General features: G+C 40.5%; 1 protein-coding gene across 4 annotated transcripts in view; it reads left to right on the top strand.

Moving 5' to 3' along the window:
• Positions 1-20812, top strand: part of ZNF516 (zinc finger protein 516) — a 126874-nt gene extending 106062 nt beyond the window's left edge. For 3 of the 4 annotated variants that reach the window (XM_081873352.1, XM_081873351.1, XM_081873353.1), the window contains exons 4-5: positions 4485-4589; positions 17715-20812. In XM_081873352.1, the coding sequence (XP_081729478.1) occupies positions 4485-4589; positions 17715-17938 (329 nt within the window). In that variant the 3' untranslated portion in view covers positions 17939-20812. Of the gene's footprint in view, positions 1-4484; positions 4590-5564; positions 5633-17714 lie in introns of all 4 variants that reach the window. The other variant, XM_081873354.1, reaches the window with a different exon arrangement.
• The last annotated feature ends 1023 nt before the right edge of the window (positions 20813-21835 follow it).

Genomic DNA, 21835 nt, shown 5'->3' with positions numbered 1-21835 from the left:
GGCTACTCCCACCCCATGTAATGTTTCCCAAATTCTACCCACCACCAGTTCCATATTCTAGCTTCCCACAAGTAGAAAAGGCCATGCAGGCTCCAACCACACATGGTTACCAGATGGTTGATGATGATGTCATTAGACTTGCTGGTGCACCCATGGATCTGGGCACAGAAATCTGACTTAGCCACAGGACACCCTTTAATTTCCTGGAGTTGGGATATGTGCGCCATGTTGAGCTGTTAATCACAGGCTCCAGCCTTGGCCATTAGACTGGCCATTCTGCCTACTGCTGGCACTTCGCATGCTCCCCTAATCTAGATTGAAAACACTAGATACCCCTGGCCTATCATAAAAAAATTAAATTCTTAACAAGAAAGGGAAGTGGGCAGGAAAGCTTTTAGGTAGCCTTTTAACACGTTTCAGAACACCAGTATTGGCATTCAGTTTGTGAGAAAATGTAAAAATTGTTAAAACGAATTAGGAGGGCTGCTTTACCTTTACCTTGTTTTTAAAAGTAGGGTGGAATTGCAAGATGTTTATTTATTAGGATATTTCCTACAGCACAGTTGGCACTCTATTGCCAGACTTTCATGCATACTTATTGGGCATTGCATACTCCATTCACATACATTTTTGTCAACAACAACAACAACAACAACAACAACAACAACAACAAGAACAACAATAATATAAATCCTTTCTCTTTTCTGATCTCTGTATTGAAGCAAGTGCTGGTGCAGATATTTAGACACACTAAATTTGCTTGGACAAGAGTAGTTTCATTCAGGTTTCATTCAGAAGAATAGTTCAGTGATTATAGTTCTACCCAACCCACAGATTATAATTAGTAGAAATTTGGAATTATTTTAGCATGTGATCGCCAGCGTGGGTCACAATATTACATTGCAAGCAAAGAATGCTTTTTTGTAGTTCACATACAATCTCTCTCTCTCTCTCTGTATTTCTCTCTCACACGCAGGAGCATTATTCATCTTCTAATTTTGAATATTCGGTTTATTTCTCTTTTGCAGTAGAGCTTTATTGGCCCCAGTAGATCATTCCCTTATGAATGCTTTAGTATGCAGTGGAATTGGGGCAGGTTTGGAGCTTTGGCTTTTACATTTTAAATTGGCCTTCTATTCTCAGGAGAGAAGTGCACAGTTTTGTTTCCTTCTAGTAACACAGTGATTTCCCAGTCCCGCAGAGAAATCGTTACAAGTACTGCCAGAATATCAGTGCAAGCTATTAGCATTTGTATTATGTCAGGCATTCAGCAGTTTGATGCTTGCTTAAGAATTTCTAAAAACTAGAACAACAAAAACCAGGGGCCTCAAATCTGTGGAGGTTATTTTTCTATTTTACTGTTAGTGTTATTTACTGCTATCATAGTATTAAATGTGACACTGGCAGCATGGTAATTTCCCCATGTGGTTTCACAGAAATTCCTACGTATGATGAGAAATTGAAATTTATGTAAATAAAAGTGACTAATATTTATATACATATATACACTCCTAATATTATATAATTTATCTTGAGAGATAATTCCACAAAGGTGTCATTGTGATCTGCATAAACCCTTGCGCATAAAAACCTTGAGAATGTTTTTTCTCATCAACGGTTGACAAAACACACTCTCAAGGTATATAACCAGATTTTTGCAAAGGGATTGTTAACATTAGTTATAAATTAATAGTGTTTCTCCTCTGTGTGATTTAAGACCAGTTGATTGGCTGCTTTCTGCCCTCCAGCACTGCTTTGTGGTGAGATAATAGTATATATTTATGTAGCACATTGTGCATGTATTCATATGTTAACTGCTTTTTCTGTACAGCCCAGTAGCTGAAGCTCCTTTGGCAGCTCACAAAATGGAGGTCAACAACCATAATATAATAATAAGACATGAAGTAAAATCTAAAATGGATTTTAAAAGCCACAGAGAAAACAACAGTGAAGAGTAGCAGTGTAAGGATTATAAGTGTCAACATATTTTTCAAATTAAAGGACAAAAAAGCCTAGTAGAATGAAAAAAGTCTTCATCTGGCGCCAAAAAGACCAACATTTGGGGGCCACATGAGCATATCTGAGATAGGCGTTCTACAATCCGTGTGACATCACTAAAAAGTAGTTGCCTATTTCCCCTGCATTTGGTGGGAGCACCCAGAGAAGGGCCTCAGAAGGTAGCCTTTGAGTTTGGATAGGTGGTTCAAAGTACCTCATATACACAATTTATACATCTAATACACACATTTATGAGATCCCCATGGAGCAGTGGTTTTTAAACTTTCTTTGGTGAGCCGTTTATATAACAGCTTGTGCACTGTGAAACTCATATGTTTTACAGTGGATGCAGCGCCTCAGAATGCACCCTGCTTTTAATCCATGCAGAACAGCTAGTTTTGGGGGTGTAGGACAGGCTGCACGACACATGCACACATAGCTCTTCCACTCACTGCCCCCACAGCATCTGCTGCCTGAGGCGGCTATTTCACTCTACCTCATGGTAGAGCCGACCTTGCTTCCCCTTGGTGAAGCAGATGTCTGGAGTTCAAAGCACAACTTGTCCCCACTTGACTCCTGGATTACAATACAGGTCCTCAGAACTCACTGGGTAACCCTTATTCTGCACATTCCTCTCCCAGTGGAAACAAACTCTGAGAACTGGGTTTAGAATATACTTTGGATATGACCAGTAGGAACAGCCATTCCTTTTTTATTGAAAGTCACGCCATGATGCGGCATAGTTCCCACTGGGCCATTCTGTTTGCAGTGAGGTGTTGTGCCAGGTTGCCACATACCGTACCTCTGCTGCAACTGAAAATGGCACCATTTATTTCTTGTAAAAGGGATACTGCAGCTCTATGTTGCCTCATCTCTACCCCTTCTTGAAAAATTTAAGATTTTTTGCCCTTTAAAAAGTCTTAAAATCCTAACACCCACCCACCCACAGAGTTTTGCAGTCCGTTATTACTTTCAGCTTGAATTCTGGATTGCCTGCCATCCCTTGATTTTATTTTGTTTTCCTTGCATGGCTGCAATGGAGCAAGAAATGCAGACTGGAGGTGGGGAGAGAGGCGGGTCTTGTCTGTGAGGAGGGGATAGAGAGAAGATCTGGAAAAGGGCCAGCAGAAATCATTTACCCATGTGAGCAGCTCCCCCCCCCCGCTCCCCCTGCCTCTCTCTAACTGGCTTGGGCAGCTGGGTTGGAGCACCAGAATGAGCTAGGATTAAGACAGGATAATGGATTTGGGTGAAGACAAGATTCACAGGCCAAATTCTAGCCATGGTTTTGGACTGTGGTTTGTTGGCCACAAGCGATCCATAATTAGTACTGCCCTAATGTGTATAATGTGTACATGTGTTTACTTCTGTAATGTCTGGATGGCTTTTCTACCACTTGGATGTTCCACAATGAAACATTTTCAGTTTCAATGTGCCAAAGCAGATGATGCCTATTTTTAATTACATCTCTATCTCTCCATAAAAGAAAATTAAAAAGATAAATTCTGTTATTCTACCCTTGATCTCCCTCTCCTCCTCACCACCGCAGCATTTTGATGGGTTCAAAATTTTCAGCAACAGCCCCTTAAATGATTTTTTCTTTTAAAAGGCAGGACATGCTAATGGCAAATAAAAACCTTTTCCTACCCCTTTTGAAGATGCTGCCTAACCAAAATAGCAAAAAAGATGCTTCAAATATTTTTGAGAAAATAAGTAACCCAATAAAAGTCAAACGTGTCCTTTTTGATCAGCCGTAAAAGACAAAGACCAGCCCTTTAAGTCAGATACTGTAAACTGACCTTTGGAAAGAAAGAAGAGGTTTGAGTCATTTTTCCACAAATGCTAATGGCCTAGAAAACATGTTTATCAAAAGCTGGCAGAGGACTGCTGCGTTGCTACTATCTCCAAATGTCCGTAATGACACTTTGATTCACAGATGTCTTCCGCCTGTGCCTCAGAGCTCTGGGGTCAAAGCAGCACCAGCAGGCAGGTAAGGCAGGGCTAAAGGTTTGATCAGCTTGTGATGGCTCCACTCACTCTGCATTTGTCTCCAAGGTATTGCAGCCTGGGGGGGACAGTCGGGCTCTGGTTCTACTCACTTCCTATTATCCATGTGACTTGTCTCCGCCACGCTGGAGTCACTTTGATTTGCCTGATGTACTGCTTGACAAAGCTGGGTGATGGCTGAAAAGTAGATCCAGCTGCTATGAAAAGCGCACACCTGACATGCCAGTCCTGGTGCGGGCACATCATGGGGAGCATTTTTTAATTCAATGTAATTTATGCATCCTTGCCGTCCTGTGTGTGCCTGGCCTGTCAGCCGGTGCCTAGATGAAGGCTGACAGTTGTCATCCAGGGCCTGAAGGTAGCCTCACATAATGACACATTAGACATACTAATGATGTTTTCCTCTGGCATAATGTTTTCTTCTCAACTTTCCCTTACTCCTCGCTTCTCTCCCCCCTCCCCTCTTCTCTCCACCATAGGGATGCTTAGGACACAAACACGCCAAGGAGACTATCTCTGCGTAGAGTGTGGAAAGGGTTTCACCCAACCAAGCCACCTCAGAACTCACATGAGGTCTCACACAGGTACATTTTTCTTTACCATTCCATCAAGTGGGTGGGAGAAGCCCTTACTTACAATATTTTGCCTTGCTCTTGATTTCCTTTGCTAACCTGATTTTTTATTTTTTATTTTTGTAAAGAGAAAGATTCCCCATTTTGTTTAATTTCATATTTGATTAGCGTTGATCTTGTTCTTTTTCAGGTACTCAATTCCCCCCCTCCCCACATGCCTTGCATAGCACTGCAGCACAATTGAAATAAGCTTATTTGTAAGGTTTTGGTGTGTGTGTGTTTAAAATAAACCCACCACTTTAATTAGAGAGCAGAATACTCTGGAATGAATATGCTAATGAATTCTCTTGCCATCAGCACAAATTGAAATCAAAGAACCTTTTTGATCCAAACATAAAGCTTTGTTTTGCTGTCTCCTTGCTGCAGACTGAAAGAGGTCTGGGGTTTAATTTTTTTTATTTTATTTGGACAATGATAAAACTCTAAATCTCAGCCCTTTTCAAGCTCTGTGATTTGGAGCAAGCTTGAAGCTGCTAGTGTGTCAAGTTACCTTAATAGCATTACATGAGACAGACTAGCAGAGGGGGTTTTTTTATTAAAAAAATATTTCTTTTTCTTTTTTGGAGAAGTGTGAATGATGCATACATAAGCCAGTCTGATGCAAAATGACAGAGGCCAAATGGTAAGTAATTCAAGAAGAGGGTCCCTTTACACATACACTGATAATTAATGTTGTCAGTGATTGCTTTCTTCAGCACTGAAGTCTGAATTAAAAAGGGCAATGGCCTTAGGCTGCCATTAGCACACTCTCTTACAGTAAGTGTTACGGTAAATTGGTATTTTCCGGCTACGGGCGAGGAGCTGGTGTCTCTGCTTTTTTCCCCACCCTCCCCCAAATGTGGTTTAATCTGTAATGGACTCGAATATTGTACGCGCACTAACGAAGCTTGAATGTTAATCTGTTAACAAGCCCCCTTGTTCCCACAGTGGTATTTGAGTCTAATGGACTCCGAGGTACTGACGTTCACACCACCTCCGCAGACGCCCCAAAACAAGTATGTTTTACAATTAATTGGGTATTTGGTTTTTAATGTGGTAGCTGGGGAGAAAAAAAAAAGTTACACCGTGATACTCATCAGTAAAGCACTGACTCGTTAGATAAGAGTGTAAGTAAACAATAACCGTGCTGTGTTTGGTTTTAGATGCTAAAATTTGTGGAAAGGCCTTACACAAATGAGACAATTTATTAGCAAATGTCAACAAAATTGCTAAAAATATATTGAGAAGGGAGGGAGGGTAGTTTTTGTAACGGCATATAAAATTGCTATCCTGGTTTCGCTAGATAAGTTCTTCAGTGCATATCTGCCCACTACTCTAATTTCTGAAATGCAGCAACAGTACAACTCATCCATAGTCCGTGTTTTTCTGAAGAGTATTCCTATCACAGTATTATATAGCTCCTATCTTTTGAAAGACGCTTATCTTTCAATCTCTGTGGACTCTGTGTGGTGGTGTGTTTTCCTCTCTTGACAAGCACCTGGCTGTCCTCTAAATTTCCTTATTTTCACTAATGCTGTCCTGGACGTTATGTTTCTTGCTTTTTCTTCCTCCCTGGTGTTTTTGGTTTCATTTTTATTTCCAGTCAGTTCCAGACCACCTAGTTCCCATTGGCCCATCCATGCATAGCATGGACCTAACGCCTAGTGCAAGCAAGCTCAGTTGCTTTTTCAAGTTCTGAATGTGATCCTTTATTAGCACAGAAATAAATTCTGACCCACACACACACTCAGGCAAATACTGAGTAAACTATGTGTGTTTATTATCGCCTCTGCTAGTACTTCAGCCCATCATAGGAATTTATCAGTTTTTCCATTACAACATCCCCACCATTAGTTTCAGCATGGCAGTAGTGCTTGGAGAACTGCACCCAGGATTCTTTGCACAGGATCTGGAACAAGAGATTGCAATGCCCCGATCCTGAGCACACACGTGAGGAAATGGACCTGTGCATATATTATGTTGATTCTGGGATGCCTTTGAAAATAACTTCATCCTATCCTGCCCATAACATTTAGAAATGTTCATCAAGGGAAGAATTAGCATCATGTTGAAGGTTTCCATTCTCCTCAATGGCTGTCAGGAATGTCCATGGGGTAATGGAAAACTTTCAAAGCAGTGAAAATAATAATCGTTGGTAAACACTTCTAAATGCAGGTAATTCATATAGTTAAACACCTCTAAAAAATAAGAAGGAGAAGGACACTTGTGTTGCGTTAGATACATTCTGGAGCTGGATCTAGATACATTAAAAAAAAATTCAGGAAAATGCATTGTAAACCTCATAATGGGAAATCATGTTGCTGAAAGATGGAACTTCACAGTGCCGTCTGCTGTCACAGTGTTACAACACATTTAAAACACCTTTTCTTTACTAATGTAGCTGAGTCCCAAGTCTCTCATGTCCACCATTTTATCTCAAACAATAGCCAACCCAATAATTGGGGCAGAGACCACAGCTGACTGACAGACCACAAACTTTACATGGAAAAGGACCTGGGATAAATCCCTGGTACCTCCAGTCAAAATGTGATATGAAAAGTCTCTGAGATGCTGGAAGGATATTGCTGTTGAGAAGAGCAGTACTGGACTAGAGGGACAAAACAGTCCATCTAGGTTGGTACATGGCGGGTACAAGGATATGTTCTTATGAAGTTACTTATGAAGCACCACATTGGGGATCCTAGTTCTAGGTGATGGGTCTTTTGCAGCAGTTCTGTTTCTTGTTTTATCACAGCTGCCCTTCCATTTCACATATGTGTCCGCTGCTCTGTCCATGTCGTTAATTAAAATGCATACTTTTACTGTGTTTACTCTCATCATTTTCACTGCAGTAAACAAAAGTGCACTTTATCCACAATATCAACTTCTAGTTCATTCTCGGGGGTGGGGAAGGGATCTCAGTGCCTCCAGCATGCTGATAACACCATTGCTTTCCTGTTATAAACTTCTTAATTGGAGAAATAACTATTCTTTTTTAAAAAAATAATCTTTATTACTTTTCAAACTTACGGCAGACAAAAAAAAAGAACAAAAGAAGAAACAATACAATAAACAATACAAAACACAACCTTAACACTAAATTAAACAAAACAAAACAACAACAATTTAAAAAACATATAGCATACCATTTCATTAGTCTATCTTTCATTCCCTTATTTCATCGACTTCCTCTCACCTCCCTTTTTGTATTCCACTTCTGTTACTTGTTTCAGCAAATCCTTTCCATCTTTCTCTATCTTTATCATTATGAATGTCTTAACATATTTTTAAACTTATTTTCCATTAATACTAAAATACTTATTTATACTTAACTCCTTATAGCATTTCTGCTAAAGCCATAAAGTTTCATTCCAACAATTTTCAAACACTCATTAATTTTACAATATTTCTATGTACAAACTTTAGACTTTCCCAATCTTCTACCACCATCTCTTCTCCCTGGTCTCGGATTCCGCCAATCATTTCCGTCCGTTCCATATAGTTCATCAACCTGGAGATCTTCTGTCCAAGGCTCTTAAATCTTTTCCAAGTCCCTTCTGCAATTCTTCTTCATATTCTTTGATGCTGAAAATGCTGAAGAGCAAGTCTCGGGGAGGCCCCAACCCAGCCATGCCCCCATTCCCTCTCGACAGGCCAGCCAACTCTCCACAGCTAGAACCAAGGTCCATACAATATCTCAAATCATGTTTCAAGACTCCTCCAGATCCAAAGACCCCCACAACTCCAATCACCTCCTGGCCCAGATTCAGAACCCAAAGGTCAATAAATCCCTGCATGAAAGAGTCTATCCAACCTTCCTTCTCCAGTGCAGGCAGGGCTCCAATCTTCAAATTCTGACTTTTTCTATATTCATTCATAAGAGGCCTCCACTTATAGTCCTCGATTTGCCTCTGAAAGGCTGGGGCTTCCACTTGTATTACTTTAGGTTCAACAACCACAACTTTCTCCTTCTTCTCCCCAGTTTGTCCTGTCAAAGTAGTTTCCTATATCAAATCCTGAGCAATTTCTGTATTAATGGTCACTTTTTGTCCCAAATTTATCACTTTTTGTTCCAAGTTCTCAAGTTTGGAATTCATAACATCCGTGTTTTTGTGAAGCTGTTCCAGCGAGTAGCTTATCTTACATAAAACAGTCACTAAAGCTCCTTCTGTCAACATTCTTAAAGTCCAAGGTCAATCTCTGATTCTCACAGCTCTTATCTTGCAGCTGGAAAAAACCCACTCAAAACAGTTTCAAAAGCTCCCTCTAGAGGGAAACAGTCTCCACTTGTATCGATCCTTTCATGCGCATTTTAAAATATAAAGTTAGTTTCAATTTTCAATTACTTTTCCTCCTTTTTGAACGCAGAAGAGGACAATGGAAACAATATATTTCTCTTATTTAGCCATCTGTCAACATGCTATCCGTTCACAGTCAATGAACTCTCCCAAAACGTTAATTCTGCTGGCAGCCCTTTTCCAGGTTCAGAGCAGTGGTAATTTAATTTTTCACTCTCTCCTGCAGGCTCACTAAGTCCAAAATTTCCCCCCTCTTCTCCTGCTTCCAAGGGTTTTTTTTAACAGTTTTAACCGATGGAGATTTAATCCTTTACAAAATACTTTCCAAGGCTTTAACTTGCAACGTCTTTGCTTCAATCTATTTACAAAGGAGGAAGGCGGACTTCCTGTTTAAAACCTTCCCGCTTCGATGCCAAATTAATGAATTTAAAGATCCAATTTTCCGTTCTACTCACGGGTAGTTGTTTAAAGTCAAATTGTCCACAGGAAAAAGTCAGCGCTCTCCGGCAACAGCGATGCGGCGTCACTCCATGAAAGAAGCAGTCGATTCAAAGCACCGCGCCGCTCACCCCACTTTGCTCCGGATCCCCAAATCAGGGTTTCCCCGCGAGTAGGGGAGGCGCAAAAGGTGCCAGCCGAATCCCAAGTTCACAAGCTTCTCCTGCCTGTGATTTCAACGGGTCTCCGCCTTCGCCGTGGCGGTCAGACCCTAATTTCCACGGAGCAAATTCCTCCCGATCGGAGGAACTCCGCCATTGCCTGGAGGTGCCAACCCAGAAGTCCCTGGAGAAATAACTATTCAGGACACTGGAGCAAGGTCAGTTCTGGTTATGGCAGTGCCATGATTTCCAGGTTTTCTCCATGCTCCATACCATAACAATAGCTTTGGAAAGAAAGATTAAAATGGTTTTCAGTAAATGTTTGGTGGTTCTTAGCACTGTGGATATAATTGTACCACTGCCACATTTCAGAATGTAGGGAAATGATGTTTATCCCAGGTGATCAAAACTGAGTCCTTTACTGACCCATTCAAGACTCATTGTAAGAAATGAGTATCCAGCTTAATGACACCTGAAAAAGACTGTCAGTTTTGTGAAACCAATTAAATTACAGTCACTAGAGATTGCTTAACTGAACTAGAGTCTTTTAGATGAGTTTAATCCTCATCTTAAAAGGCTGGTAAATGTCTATGGGTCGATTCCAGTGTTTTTGCAGATGGAATGCAGCTAATGCAACCAATGTTTCTCTTTCCCTCCTCCCTCCATAAGTCTCACAAGGGGATCAGTGGGTGGAGGGGGGAGCTTACATTTGTCTTTGCATATCTCATGTTTGTAAATCAAGTCTGATAATATAATTACGTTGGGTGTGTTTCACATTCCATTCTACCTTTATACTACATTCAAATGTGCACACAAATAGTGTGGGAGAGGTTCAAAGTAAACTTTCATGCCGTACGTGAAAATGTTCCAAGAAATTGTCTATGGGTGGAACAGAAACTGATTACGAAGGTGCCCCCTCCCACAGTAACTCCATTGTGTTGCATTAGAGGCTCTCTTCTCTTATTTGCAATACAATCATTCTGAAGCAATTTTAACACGCATATGTCTCAAAGCATAATGCAATTTTTTTACTTTTTATGTGATGGAAATAAACTGAGATTGGTTGAAATCATGGAATCCCAAAACAGAACTGCAGTAACTTGTCAACTGGTTCACATGTAATGCTAAGCCATGTTCTATAAATCATGGTTTCATTTGATCAGCTGAACACAGCCTAGTGCCTTAATCATAGTTCATTAACCAGAAACTAGCCATGCTAGTCATGGTTTAATAAATAACACCCTCTGATGCAGAAACTTAGATATCCACTCTGGCTGTGCTCTCACACTTTAAAGAAGGATAATGGATGTGAAAATACATGGGGAAAATCTTCCCCCTCCATTAATATGATTAAATTCCACATGCCAAAACCTCCATGGTGGAATCTTGGTAAAGGTAAAGGGACCCCTCCCTGACCATTAGGTCCAGTCGTGACCGACTCTGGGGTTGCGGCGCTCATCTCGCTTTATTGGCCGGCGTACAGCTTCCAGGTCATGTGGCCAGCATGACTAAGCTGCTTCTGGCGAACCAGAGCAGCACACGGAATAGTGTCTTGCTTTGAGAACTTTACCTCAGTCTAAGAACGGAAGCTGAATGGTGGAAGGGCACCGGCAGTGGGAGGCCTCATTAGGGAAAGCGCACCTTGGTTTAAGAATGGTTTTTGTTTAAGAACAGACTTCTGGAGCGGATTAAATTCGTAAAACGAGATACCACTGTAATGCACTTTACAACACACTTAAAATGTTTTATTTGCAGCTGTTTAGCTGAGTCCCATGTGTACAATGCAGTGCATATTTGGCTCTGGATTTGGGCTATTGAACTGCTTTCAGTGGGACTAGTCAGTAACAGTTTGAGAAAGTCTGTAGATTAGATAAAAAATAATCTGGCATTTACCACGAAACTCAAAAGGCGTACAAAAATATACCATGTTTACAGTATGGTAATTAATAGGCATATTCTCAAAAATTGTTAAAATGAAAAAGTTTGGAAGATAATTAGGTGGGGAGGAAGTTCACAATAAATCATTAGCTGCCTAAACATTCTTAAGTAGAAAACATTTCAATGGTTGCTTGTAGAGATGAATACATTTTATCATACATCTAGACTTTCATGTGTTTGAGAAAGAGTAGAAAAATGTGATCAAAGGGAAAACACAGGCAAATATTACTACAAAATCTTTTCTCTTTTCTTGACAATTTTCCTTTGCAGTGTTAAGTACTAGTGCTAAGGTAGCAATCTAAAGAATACTGAAGCTACCAACCTTGGTATCTTCAGCTAAACGTCTTCTTTTTGACATTTCATTGACATATAGAATAATATGCCTGCTTTCTTTGGCTTTTTTAGCCTTATGATTAATAGTTTATTGCAAATGTTTTTTTTTAAAGCTAGTTAGATTGAGCCCAAGAATTCCATTAATCAAAATAATGCATAATGAACAAATAAATGGCAATCTAATTTGTCTCCTTCACAGCTATAAGTATTATATTACAGTCAAGGAACAGGTAGATCCTGTTTGGATTGGACTGCTTGTGTTTCCTTTTGCTCACAGATGATTCAACTGACAAGTTGAAGCAAAGAAGACCACATCTTGGCACCCTTTAATTTTTAGCTGAATGTGGGCAAGTCCATCCACTCAGCCATTCATTATCATAAACGTCTTTAAAAAATACCATGAGTTTGCCTATATTTACACAGAAACATCTCTAATTTCTTCTGCAGATTTCTTGGAGGAAGAGAGGAGAGAATTGCTTTTGGTCTGCACAGAGTTGTATCCAATGCTTGCTCTTCTGCTTGTGCTTCTTAACTTCCACATTCTCTCCTCTCCCTTACAGTCCCCCACCCACCCTCAAAATCTAATCCAGAAAACTGTGGGACTCTCTCCCAGAGTAGATTTATTCCTTGGGGGGGGGGGGAAGGAAGGGGAGAAGAGAGGAAGGGGAAGTTCCCTTGTACAAGGGGAAACACACTTGCTCAGTGATTCACTTTTCATGCCTCTCTTGTTAGTCTGCATTGCACTAACTTTATTGTGTGTATGGATTCATTTGCACATATTTACTGCTGGGTTTTTTGTTTTACAATGTAGAATAAATTTTTAAGAGGAATGCTATCTAAGGCGCAAACGGAAATGAAAAGATGCATCAAGAAGTGCTGGTTCCAGCTAATTAAAATGCAAAACCAGATCCAGATTTGGTTAGATCTAGATATCCTGTAACCAGTTCCGACTTATGGAAGTGAGAGAGGGAAGGGAAGGCGATTTCTGCTGATTTCTCTTTCCCCCAAATCACCATGCAGCTCCCTGTATGCACCATTAAAACTCCACTCGGGGGGTTTAGAGGACCCGGTAGATAAATATGGGAAGTACTATAGGAGTCTGCAAGCTAAAGAAAAGAAAAAAGAAAAAAGCATCCCCTTCTGTTCTGTGAGCTTTTGCTGGGTCACCAGCCCTTCTGTGAGCTGGATAAGCCCTTCCATGAGGAAGGCCGTTCCATGTGGAGAGGGCTGCCCTGGATCCAAGCCTGCTATTTTTAATAGTTTGATTTTTGCAGGCAGACAAAACTTTTCAGAGTACCAGTGTTTTGTTTTCTTTAAGAAGAGTTCCCATCTTTTCATAAGATCAGTTCTTTGCTTGATCGATGCTTTCTTCATGGTGCTAGTTAACTCATCCCTATTATCACATCTGTAAACGGGTCAATTTGCTCATAGCAAATTGGTGGCTTTATTTCCCCCCACCCACCTGCCACCATCCTTTACACTGGTTGCTGGCCATCAAGCTGCCATAACTGCACTGGCAGCCCAAACTTTGTGTGGCAAATAAGCCATGTGGAATCCAAGAGATACACCTCAGCATCTTCTGTATAATTCCAAGAGATTCAGTGACAGCTTATGTAGTGTAACAGTATAGGGTAGTTCTCTCTTGAGTCAGCTTAGCAGTTCACTGTTGGTTGTATCTAGTGCCTTGTTATTCAGAGTAGACTCACACATTTCACTGTGCCTAAGTAGGGTTGGCCTTGGATACAACCCTATGTTTGTGCTTAGCCTAGTTTTGGAAGGTGTCTAAGGGCATCATGACACCATGATCTGTAATTCATGATAACGTGTTCCTAAAAAACAAACCAGCCACCGAAGTATGCCAATAATATAGTTGTATAGGTTGGATCTCAGAAAGAAATTTAAGGTGACCTTTCTAAAACTCACGGGCAGCTGTGAGGGGGCAAATATTGAAGAACCGCAATAACCACAGTGGCTTTCCATATTGCAATGGCAAAAGCATGCTGTTTAATCAGAAGCATCCCCATTTGGTTTGGAGGTTGTTTGAATAACTGCATGCGATACAGACAGGCAGCTTTTACGAGCAATGCAATCAAATAATTGATTTGAAGTCATTTGGTCTGGAGCCAGTTAAACTAGCTTCAGATACTTGGCATCTTTATCTCTTGGTGGAGCTTTAGTATCACCTTGGCCCCACATCCTGTAATGGCTGCAGTTCATCTCTTCTTCCGTGTAACAGGGAAACTTTTTCTCAAACTTCCTTTAAAAGAAAACAAAAACCTCTTGCCTCTTTAGAGCACTTTCTCTTATGGTAATGCAGACATTCACACAATATCATTACATATTCTAATTTAGCACTGAGGGCTCTGTTCCCCTCATAGTAACACAAGTGTGGGGAAGCTTTGCTCTGAGCTATGGCCTTCTCCAGTATTGTACCCAGAGAGAATTCCACTAATGTGGTCTGCTTAGGGAAGAATTACTGCGCACCCCTCCCACTCATTGCCTGAGCTCCTGGCCCTCTTGCTAATCTTATGTTGTGGGACAGTTGCTAACCCCTTTCATGTTTCTCCGCTATGTGTTAATTCTCCTCTGTGGGTGAATTACAACTGGACCTGTAGGGCAAGCCTTCCCGAGGAGTCACTGACGAAGATGGCTGTCCCACATAGATACCTAATTACACCCTTGGGCCAGGGTCCCTTCTTCCATCGCTCTCTCTTTCTTCCCTTTTTTTGTGTTTCTCTGGCAATTCTTATCCAGGGAGACTGGATCAAGCTGTTCCTTTTCCCTCCCACCACAGACTTCCTTCCCATATTCCCTAGTGCACCTGTAGCCCAGTTCAGTACGATATTTTGTGTGTGTGTGTGAGAGAGAGAGAGAGAGCGAGAGCGAGAGAGAGCGTGCACGATAGCAGGGCCTCTCTCTTTTTTAATTTAACGATGAGCATCACCTCTTGAAATTGTTCGCCTATCTCTTAGGCATGATGTAGCTGTGCAAAAATATAAGGCATCTTTCTCAGTTTACTGCAAGGAATCTAGCAACCAACTAAATAAGTTTTATCACATCTTTCACTCAGTTACCGTTTCCTACATTTCAAATATACTGCAGTCTGTACAGCTGCTCCCCCTCCCTGTTTCACCCCTTTAATTTTGTTGCAAATCTTCCCAACTCACAGCAGACATTTGACTGGTAGATGCCATGAATCTTAGGCCGGCCTTAATTAGGATGCTTTTCTCTCCCTAAATCTATTAACAAAGGGGAGATGCTTAATACATTATGTCAACCAGCACAGGCTCTTCTTTAGTTCTTCCCAGGACTGCCATAGGCACGGCTTGAAATTTACTGGGAATGGTGGTTCTTTTTGCATGGATGTTGAGTCTTACGTTGTGTTAATTTAAAATGGTCTGTTTCCCTTCATCAAGGCTTTAGCTTAAGGTTAATGTATGAACATAAGATGCATTGTGCCATAGAGCTTTGGCAATCAGGATTGTAAGCCACATTGTTCGGACAGGGCTGCTCAGAATGCCAATGCCAGAGAGCTGGAGGCATCCATTTCATCGCGACTTTATTTTGAGGTTTACTTGGGTGTGGAACAGCCCATTCTGCTTTTCCATGGTGGCAATTTTCCTTTTATGGAAACTGGTCAAAACTCTTACATATCTGTTTATTTTAAAAATAGTTGTTACCCACTCTTCATTGCCACTGGCAATCCCAGAACAGGGCACAAAAATATGGACTGATTGATTGATTGGGTTTCTATGCTGCTTTTTGTCACACCTGACAGTGTACATAATACATCATATAATTATAAATCACAGAACACAATAAAGTATCAGTAATAAAATCACAAAAGCAGTTCTATAAAACGAAACAAAAAACTCAAGGGTAAAAAAAATAAGTGAAACAAATAAATAAAAAACACAGCTAAAAATGCATAGCAACTGATTTAAACCACCAGGATATACTATAATAGTATTTCAGAGGGGAGGGAGTTCCACAAATATAAGTTCCACAAATCAAGCATCACTGCAGAGGGCTGTGCTGCCCTAGCTTATTAGAAGCATATATACAGTCTATGCTCTCAAACCTAGCTTGATCTGACGATTACCATAAGGTCTCTTTTACAGGAAGGGACACTTTCGATTGTCGCTCACATCTGTGTAATTAGCCGTTGCCTCAACATATATAATAATTTTAATAATAAGTTTATTATTCACACCCCACCTATCTGGCCAGGTTGCCCCTGCAATAGATTGTTGCAGACAATCTATACTATTCATACTACGCATATTGATACGAGAGATCTTATTGCCAGCAGAGAGACAGTAATCAGTAGATTTTGTTAAAAGAGGAGAGCAGGGGGCTGATTCACACAAACAAGCAGCTGTGTGGGTGGAATATAGCGACATGAGGGTTGTTTTCTGTGGTTCAGCCATTTGTATGAAGTGGCTTCCTGTGCAGTTCAAACTGCATATGAATGTAAACTCTCACTTTTGGTTTGAGCTTCTCTCTCTCTGTGTGTGTGTCTCTTGCGGCTGCATGAATATCCGCATAAGAATGGAATAAGGTTGGTCTGAAACACAGGATCAGAACAACTTGCCATTAAAACAGATCATTAAACAAAATGTGCTCTTCCCATTAAAAGGTGTTTGGTCCTCCTCCACTATATTCTTCAACCCCAGAAAATAAATCCTTGTCAACTATACTTTTTCCTGGAGGCTGAGGCGTGCTATTGTGCAGGGATTTGATCAAATTTTGGGATCTCCCTTCAGTGTAGAGACAGGGAACCTGTGGCTCTCCAGACACTGAACTACAACTCCCATAATCCTTGACCATTGGCCATGCTGGCTGAGGCTGATGAGAATTGGGAGTCCCATCGACATCTGGGGAGCCATGGGTTCCCCAATTGCTGTGTACAGAGTGAACCCAACCTGCTTTCTTAGGGCTCCTTTAAAATCTCACCCAAGCATGTGGTGGATCTTGTCACATGAGCAATGATTACATTTTAAGCCAAAAGAGAAATTCTAAATTACTAGCAGGCTGTCCGGCATGAAGAATCCAAAAACTATGTACACTGTACCAATGTATTGATTCACGGATGGGGAAGATGGCATGCCTCTGTGCCTGGAAGATGGGGTATTTTGGCACGGGTGGAAATCTTAGACCCAGGGGCCAAATGTGGCCCTCAAAACATCTCTTTCTGGCCCTCAGACCTTTCCCCTTGTTAGCCCTGCTTCACAACTTGAGTGCTTTCGCCTGGCTGGAAAAGTATCCTTGAACTCTAATAATGCCTCTTGGTTGTATGGATGAAGAATAGATAACAGTGTGTTTGTGTGTCTCTATGTGTGTAAAAAATAGCCTACAGCACAAATGTAAAATTTATCTTCACTAGTCTGCCTCTGAAATGTGGCCCCTGAACTAAAAAGATTTCTTCACCCTTGTAGTGCAGCGTAAGACATTTTGGATCCTTGAATATAGTTCGCTATTCAGCTCACTTGAACTTCAATCTGGTCCTACCACCAAAAGCAATTTAAAAACTACCCTATCATTTACTTATAAATCCCCTCAGTTACCGTAAAATTTTGCTTCCCCCTTCCTCTGGTCTTTTCCCCCTTCTTCTAGCTATTCTTAACCTTTTCTTAAATGCTCCTTCAGTCACTATTATTTGCTATTCTAGTATGTCATAGAGTTTATAGGAACTTGACATGCTGTGCTCTCACTGGAGATGATTAAAAATAACTCTTTGTGATGTATTAGGTCAACGTTAATGTGCATAATGCTAATAAAAAGGTAGCTGGGGCCAGTAAAGAATGTGAGATTGCTCAACTGCTAGCCTAGAAATGGAAGCGAGAATAAAAAAATAGTGTTACGAGAAAATAAGAATAATAAAATGCTCTGCCTCTTCCCTGTTCTATCTCCCCTCTCCCTCCATTTAGGCGAGAGACCCTTCCAGTGCAGATATTGTCCATACAGTGCCTCTCAGAAAGGGAACCTAAAGACGCATGTCCAATGTGTACACCGGGTTCCTTTTGACAACAGCCAGTACCTTGATCGACGGTTCCTACAGCCTCCAAATAATTATTCTCACAACCCTATGGAAGAACAGCTGGAAAACCTCCTTGCAAAGCATCCAGTCCCAGGAGCAACTGTGTTACAATGAAATCTGTGCTCTGTGCTTTGCTGGAAAGCGATGCCTCCGAACTGTTAATCATTTTTAAAATAAATGAAGAAGCTGCAGAAGATATATACAAATTGACATACTAATCAGTCCCCACAGCTCCTTATTTCCTTTATAACAAACAGTGGCGTTGGCAAGCTTTCTGGTGGCGCAAGGCATCTATATTAATCAAGATAACTTTTTTTAGACACTGGAAAAATTAAACTTTATATGATTTGGAGGGCAGCACTGCAACAAAATCCTCTCTCATGGTTGCTTGAATCTTTAAAACACACACACACACACACGTGGATTTGGGAATGTGGGATGGAGTGATTAATGAAACTGCCATTAGCTGTCATGCTGGGGGGGGGGACACAACTTTTCCCCTTCCCCCCAAAAAGGAAGAAAGCAAAATGGAGAAGTCATTCAGTGCTGTGAATGCCAGGCTTGATGAAGGACGGAAGGGACTAAAGAGAAAGACCATCATTCTGCAGTGAGGTTGTTTCATGATAGTTTGGGGACCACTTGCATTTCCAGTGGGCTTATCCTTGACTGCACACCATTAATAGTATGTGAATATGGAAATTGAAACACTTCTTAAAAATGCTTCTCTTTTCACTTCAGAAAGAAAAGAAAATGGCTAGTCAAACACTAAAAAGGAGAGGAAGAAGAAAAACAGGCTTCTGTGTTTTGTTTTGTTTTACTCTCAGGGCCTTTCTAATTGTTTGTTTATCCTGCTCTTTCTTTCAGTGCTACTTTCTGTGACCTGATCACAAAGGAAATGTGCATGCTTTTAAAAAATAAAATTAAAAAGAGTGGGGGGGATGATTCAGCTGTTTAAAGCTGCTGATTTGTATGCTTTTAATAGAAAGAAAGAAGGAAAGAAAGAAAGAAAGAAAGATAAGAGTTCAGGCAGACCTAGGCCCTTAGGGTACTTTACGTGCCTGTATTTCTGTGCAGCAAGCCAGTTACCCTTTCTGGGCCCTTGTGACATTTTGAAGAGAGAGAGAAAAAAGATGAATAGCTTTTTTCGTGGTGACAGGTCAGTGTTCATCTAATGTGTCATGTCTTGTACTTGGTAATCACTGGGGTAAGGGGGAGAGAAAGGAAGCTTTATATACCTCTTCTACAGTAGTTCTTTTCAATGCAGGTTTTCAAGGTAAGGGTGCGGTTGCAGGTTGTTAACCATCCAGTGTCTGCAATTCATTTTTTTAAAAATAAATAAATTCCACAGGTATAAATATTTTTCTTTCCCTTCATTGCTATGGCACTGTGTGTGATGGTAATAATTCAGATTTTCAGATTTTGCACGTATAATTTTATGCATCATCATCATAAAAATGCTGCCTTGAAAAAAATATTCTGTGAAAAACTTTTTGCAAAAAAAAAAAAGAAGCTTTACTAAGTTTTTTTAAATTGTAACATTTTTGTAAAGGCAGAAAAAGGATTTTTTAAAAAAACTAGCATGCTAAATATATTTTTCAAAAAAAGCAATAATTTTACATGTACAGAAATGGCGCTAACCTTTTAATACTGATCGAGAGCAACCGTTTACTTTCTACAAATAATGGGATAGTGCTGTCTTTGAAGTAAATGGGCTTCTTACACAAAGAATTTTAAATGTGTACTTTTTCTGTGCTAATTTTGTTTTTGTCTCTCTTTGATTTGGGTTTCTACTTAATTGCAGATTACTTGACCGTTCTTGCTTTACAGTTGCTGACGATAATGCAATTGAAACGTTTGTATGCAATTTGCTGGTTTGGGATTTTTGTTTGATTCCTCATACACCAACTGTATGCCTGCTGTAATCCTGGTATAGCTAAGAATATCTGTGCAAATGCCTATATAAGTGATTGTAATCTGCTGTCTTTTGAAGTTATCTTGCAGAAATTTGTATAGACACATTCCACACTCCCCCCCTTCCTGTACCCCACTCCACTTTCAAGACCCCCCCCCCAAATCAGCTCATTTTCTGTCTTGATTAACACTTGATCAATTTGGGATTCACACTCAAGTGCTACTTTCCCCTTTATCAAGCACTTATTTTCCTTGTTTAAAGCAAACAGGTAAGGATTCAGGAATGCACCAAGGTAGCTGCTTTGCCTATTTTGTGTGTTTGTAGTTATTAAAAAACCCTTCTGTCCCTCAAAAGTTATATGAGTGTCATGTACAGCTGCAATTATTTATGTTGGTTGATTGTGTTTTGTTGTTGACGGGGTTTTTTTTGGGGGGGGTGATGGGTTGTTTTTTGTTTTTGAAAGCTGATATGAAAGGATCTTAGTTAATATTAAGACTTTAAAAGCTCCTTCTGGAGACTGTTTACTTCAAGACTGTCTGACGCAGAGAAAGTGCTGTCACTGCCATTACCAGGGTACTAATCAGCAAAGTTTACAATCATAATTTAGCTACATGAAGAACAACAGCAGGGGAAATCAGTTTAAATAATTATATGCTGTGTATAGCACAGAAATGAGATTTTCACTTAATTAAACAAGAAATGGGGAGGCTGAGGGGGAGCAGTCATTAAAGAGCAGCCGTTTTCACGTGTGAATCCCAAGCATTGTAATTTCCTCCTTTATCATCCATATTGTATCGATTTGTTAATTCAGTTAGACCCTAGTGCTTAGGATGATTTGTGTTCTTATTTATTTAGTTCTTTGGGTTTCAGATAGCTTCCCCCCCCCTTTTTAGGAAACTTGATAATTTTGTAGCATGACACACTTTGTAAGCCATCTTCTGACTGTTACAGAGACTTTTCTACTACCTCTATCAATCTGTTTCTTTTCCTTAACAGGTTTTCTACAGTGTTGCAGTCTAATGTACCTTAGACAATAAAGGGTTCGATTATGAGCACTGCAGATGGTGTATCAGCTATACCTTTCTCAATCTCTCCTTTTGTTTTCCTTTCTCCCCCCCCCTTTTGCCCTCCAATAAAAAAACAAACATGAGCCATAGCAATTCACCTTCTGCTCTGACACACATTAAAATACTCTACAACAGGCTTCCTCAACCTTGGCCCTCCAGATGTTTTGAGACTACAATTCCCATCATCCCTGACCACTGGTCCTGCTAGCTAGGGATCATGGGAGTTGTAGGCCAAAAACATCTGGAGGGCTGAGGTTGAGGAAGCCTGCTCTACAAGGACCAAAACCAAGACACAGGAGTAACGCCACCTTTCCAAAATGCTATGTTTGCTTTCACCTTTGTATTCCTTAGATGATTTCTACTGCAAGTGAATGACTCTGTGTACACACCATACTGTACATTTAAAGCACATTTCCTCCCCCAAAGAATTTTGGGCACTGTGGTTTACGTCACACAGAATTTCAATCCCCAGCAACTCGTAACAGACTTCAGTGCCCCATAATTATTTGAGGGGGAAACATGCTTGACAGCATCTCCCTTAGGGGATCAAAAAACAAACAAAAAAGGTTGGGGTGGAAGACATGAGTTCTCATAATTTCAGAACAGCCACGTGCAAGTTTGAAATGGGTGACATTGATGCTTTGTGATCTGGTTCACACAATGCGTGTCAATAGCTCCTTTGCAGCCCACTCATCCTGGAGACATTACTATGCCACATACATGAAAGAAGAGTGACCAACATCTGCCCATCCCCACCAACTGAATATAACCAGATGAGTGACAGATAATGTGTGAAGGATTAACACTCAATTAGAGGAATATGACTGGAAATAGTTCCCAAATTATTTGGATTTCTTTCTGATTTTCCACTCCCCTAATACATAAATTGGGGGGGGGGGAATTTAAAAATGTTCAATGCAGGGCACTATTCTGGTTGAAGATAATGATCTCCATAATTCAGCTTGTCTTGCCAGTAGGGATTTTCTAACAATCCAGAGCACAGCAGCTTTGGGGAGTGTCCAAATCACTAAG

The sequence above is a fragment of the Podarcis erhardii genome (genome assembly GCF_964252035.2).
Source record: "Podarcis erhardii genome assembly, chromosome: 8".
In the NCBI taxonomy this organism is placed as follows: Eukaryota; Metazoa; Chordata; class Lepidosauria; order Squamata; family Lacertidae; genus Podarcis; species Podarcis erhardii.
This window is presented reverse-complemented; position numbering and strand designations above follow the sequence as displayed.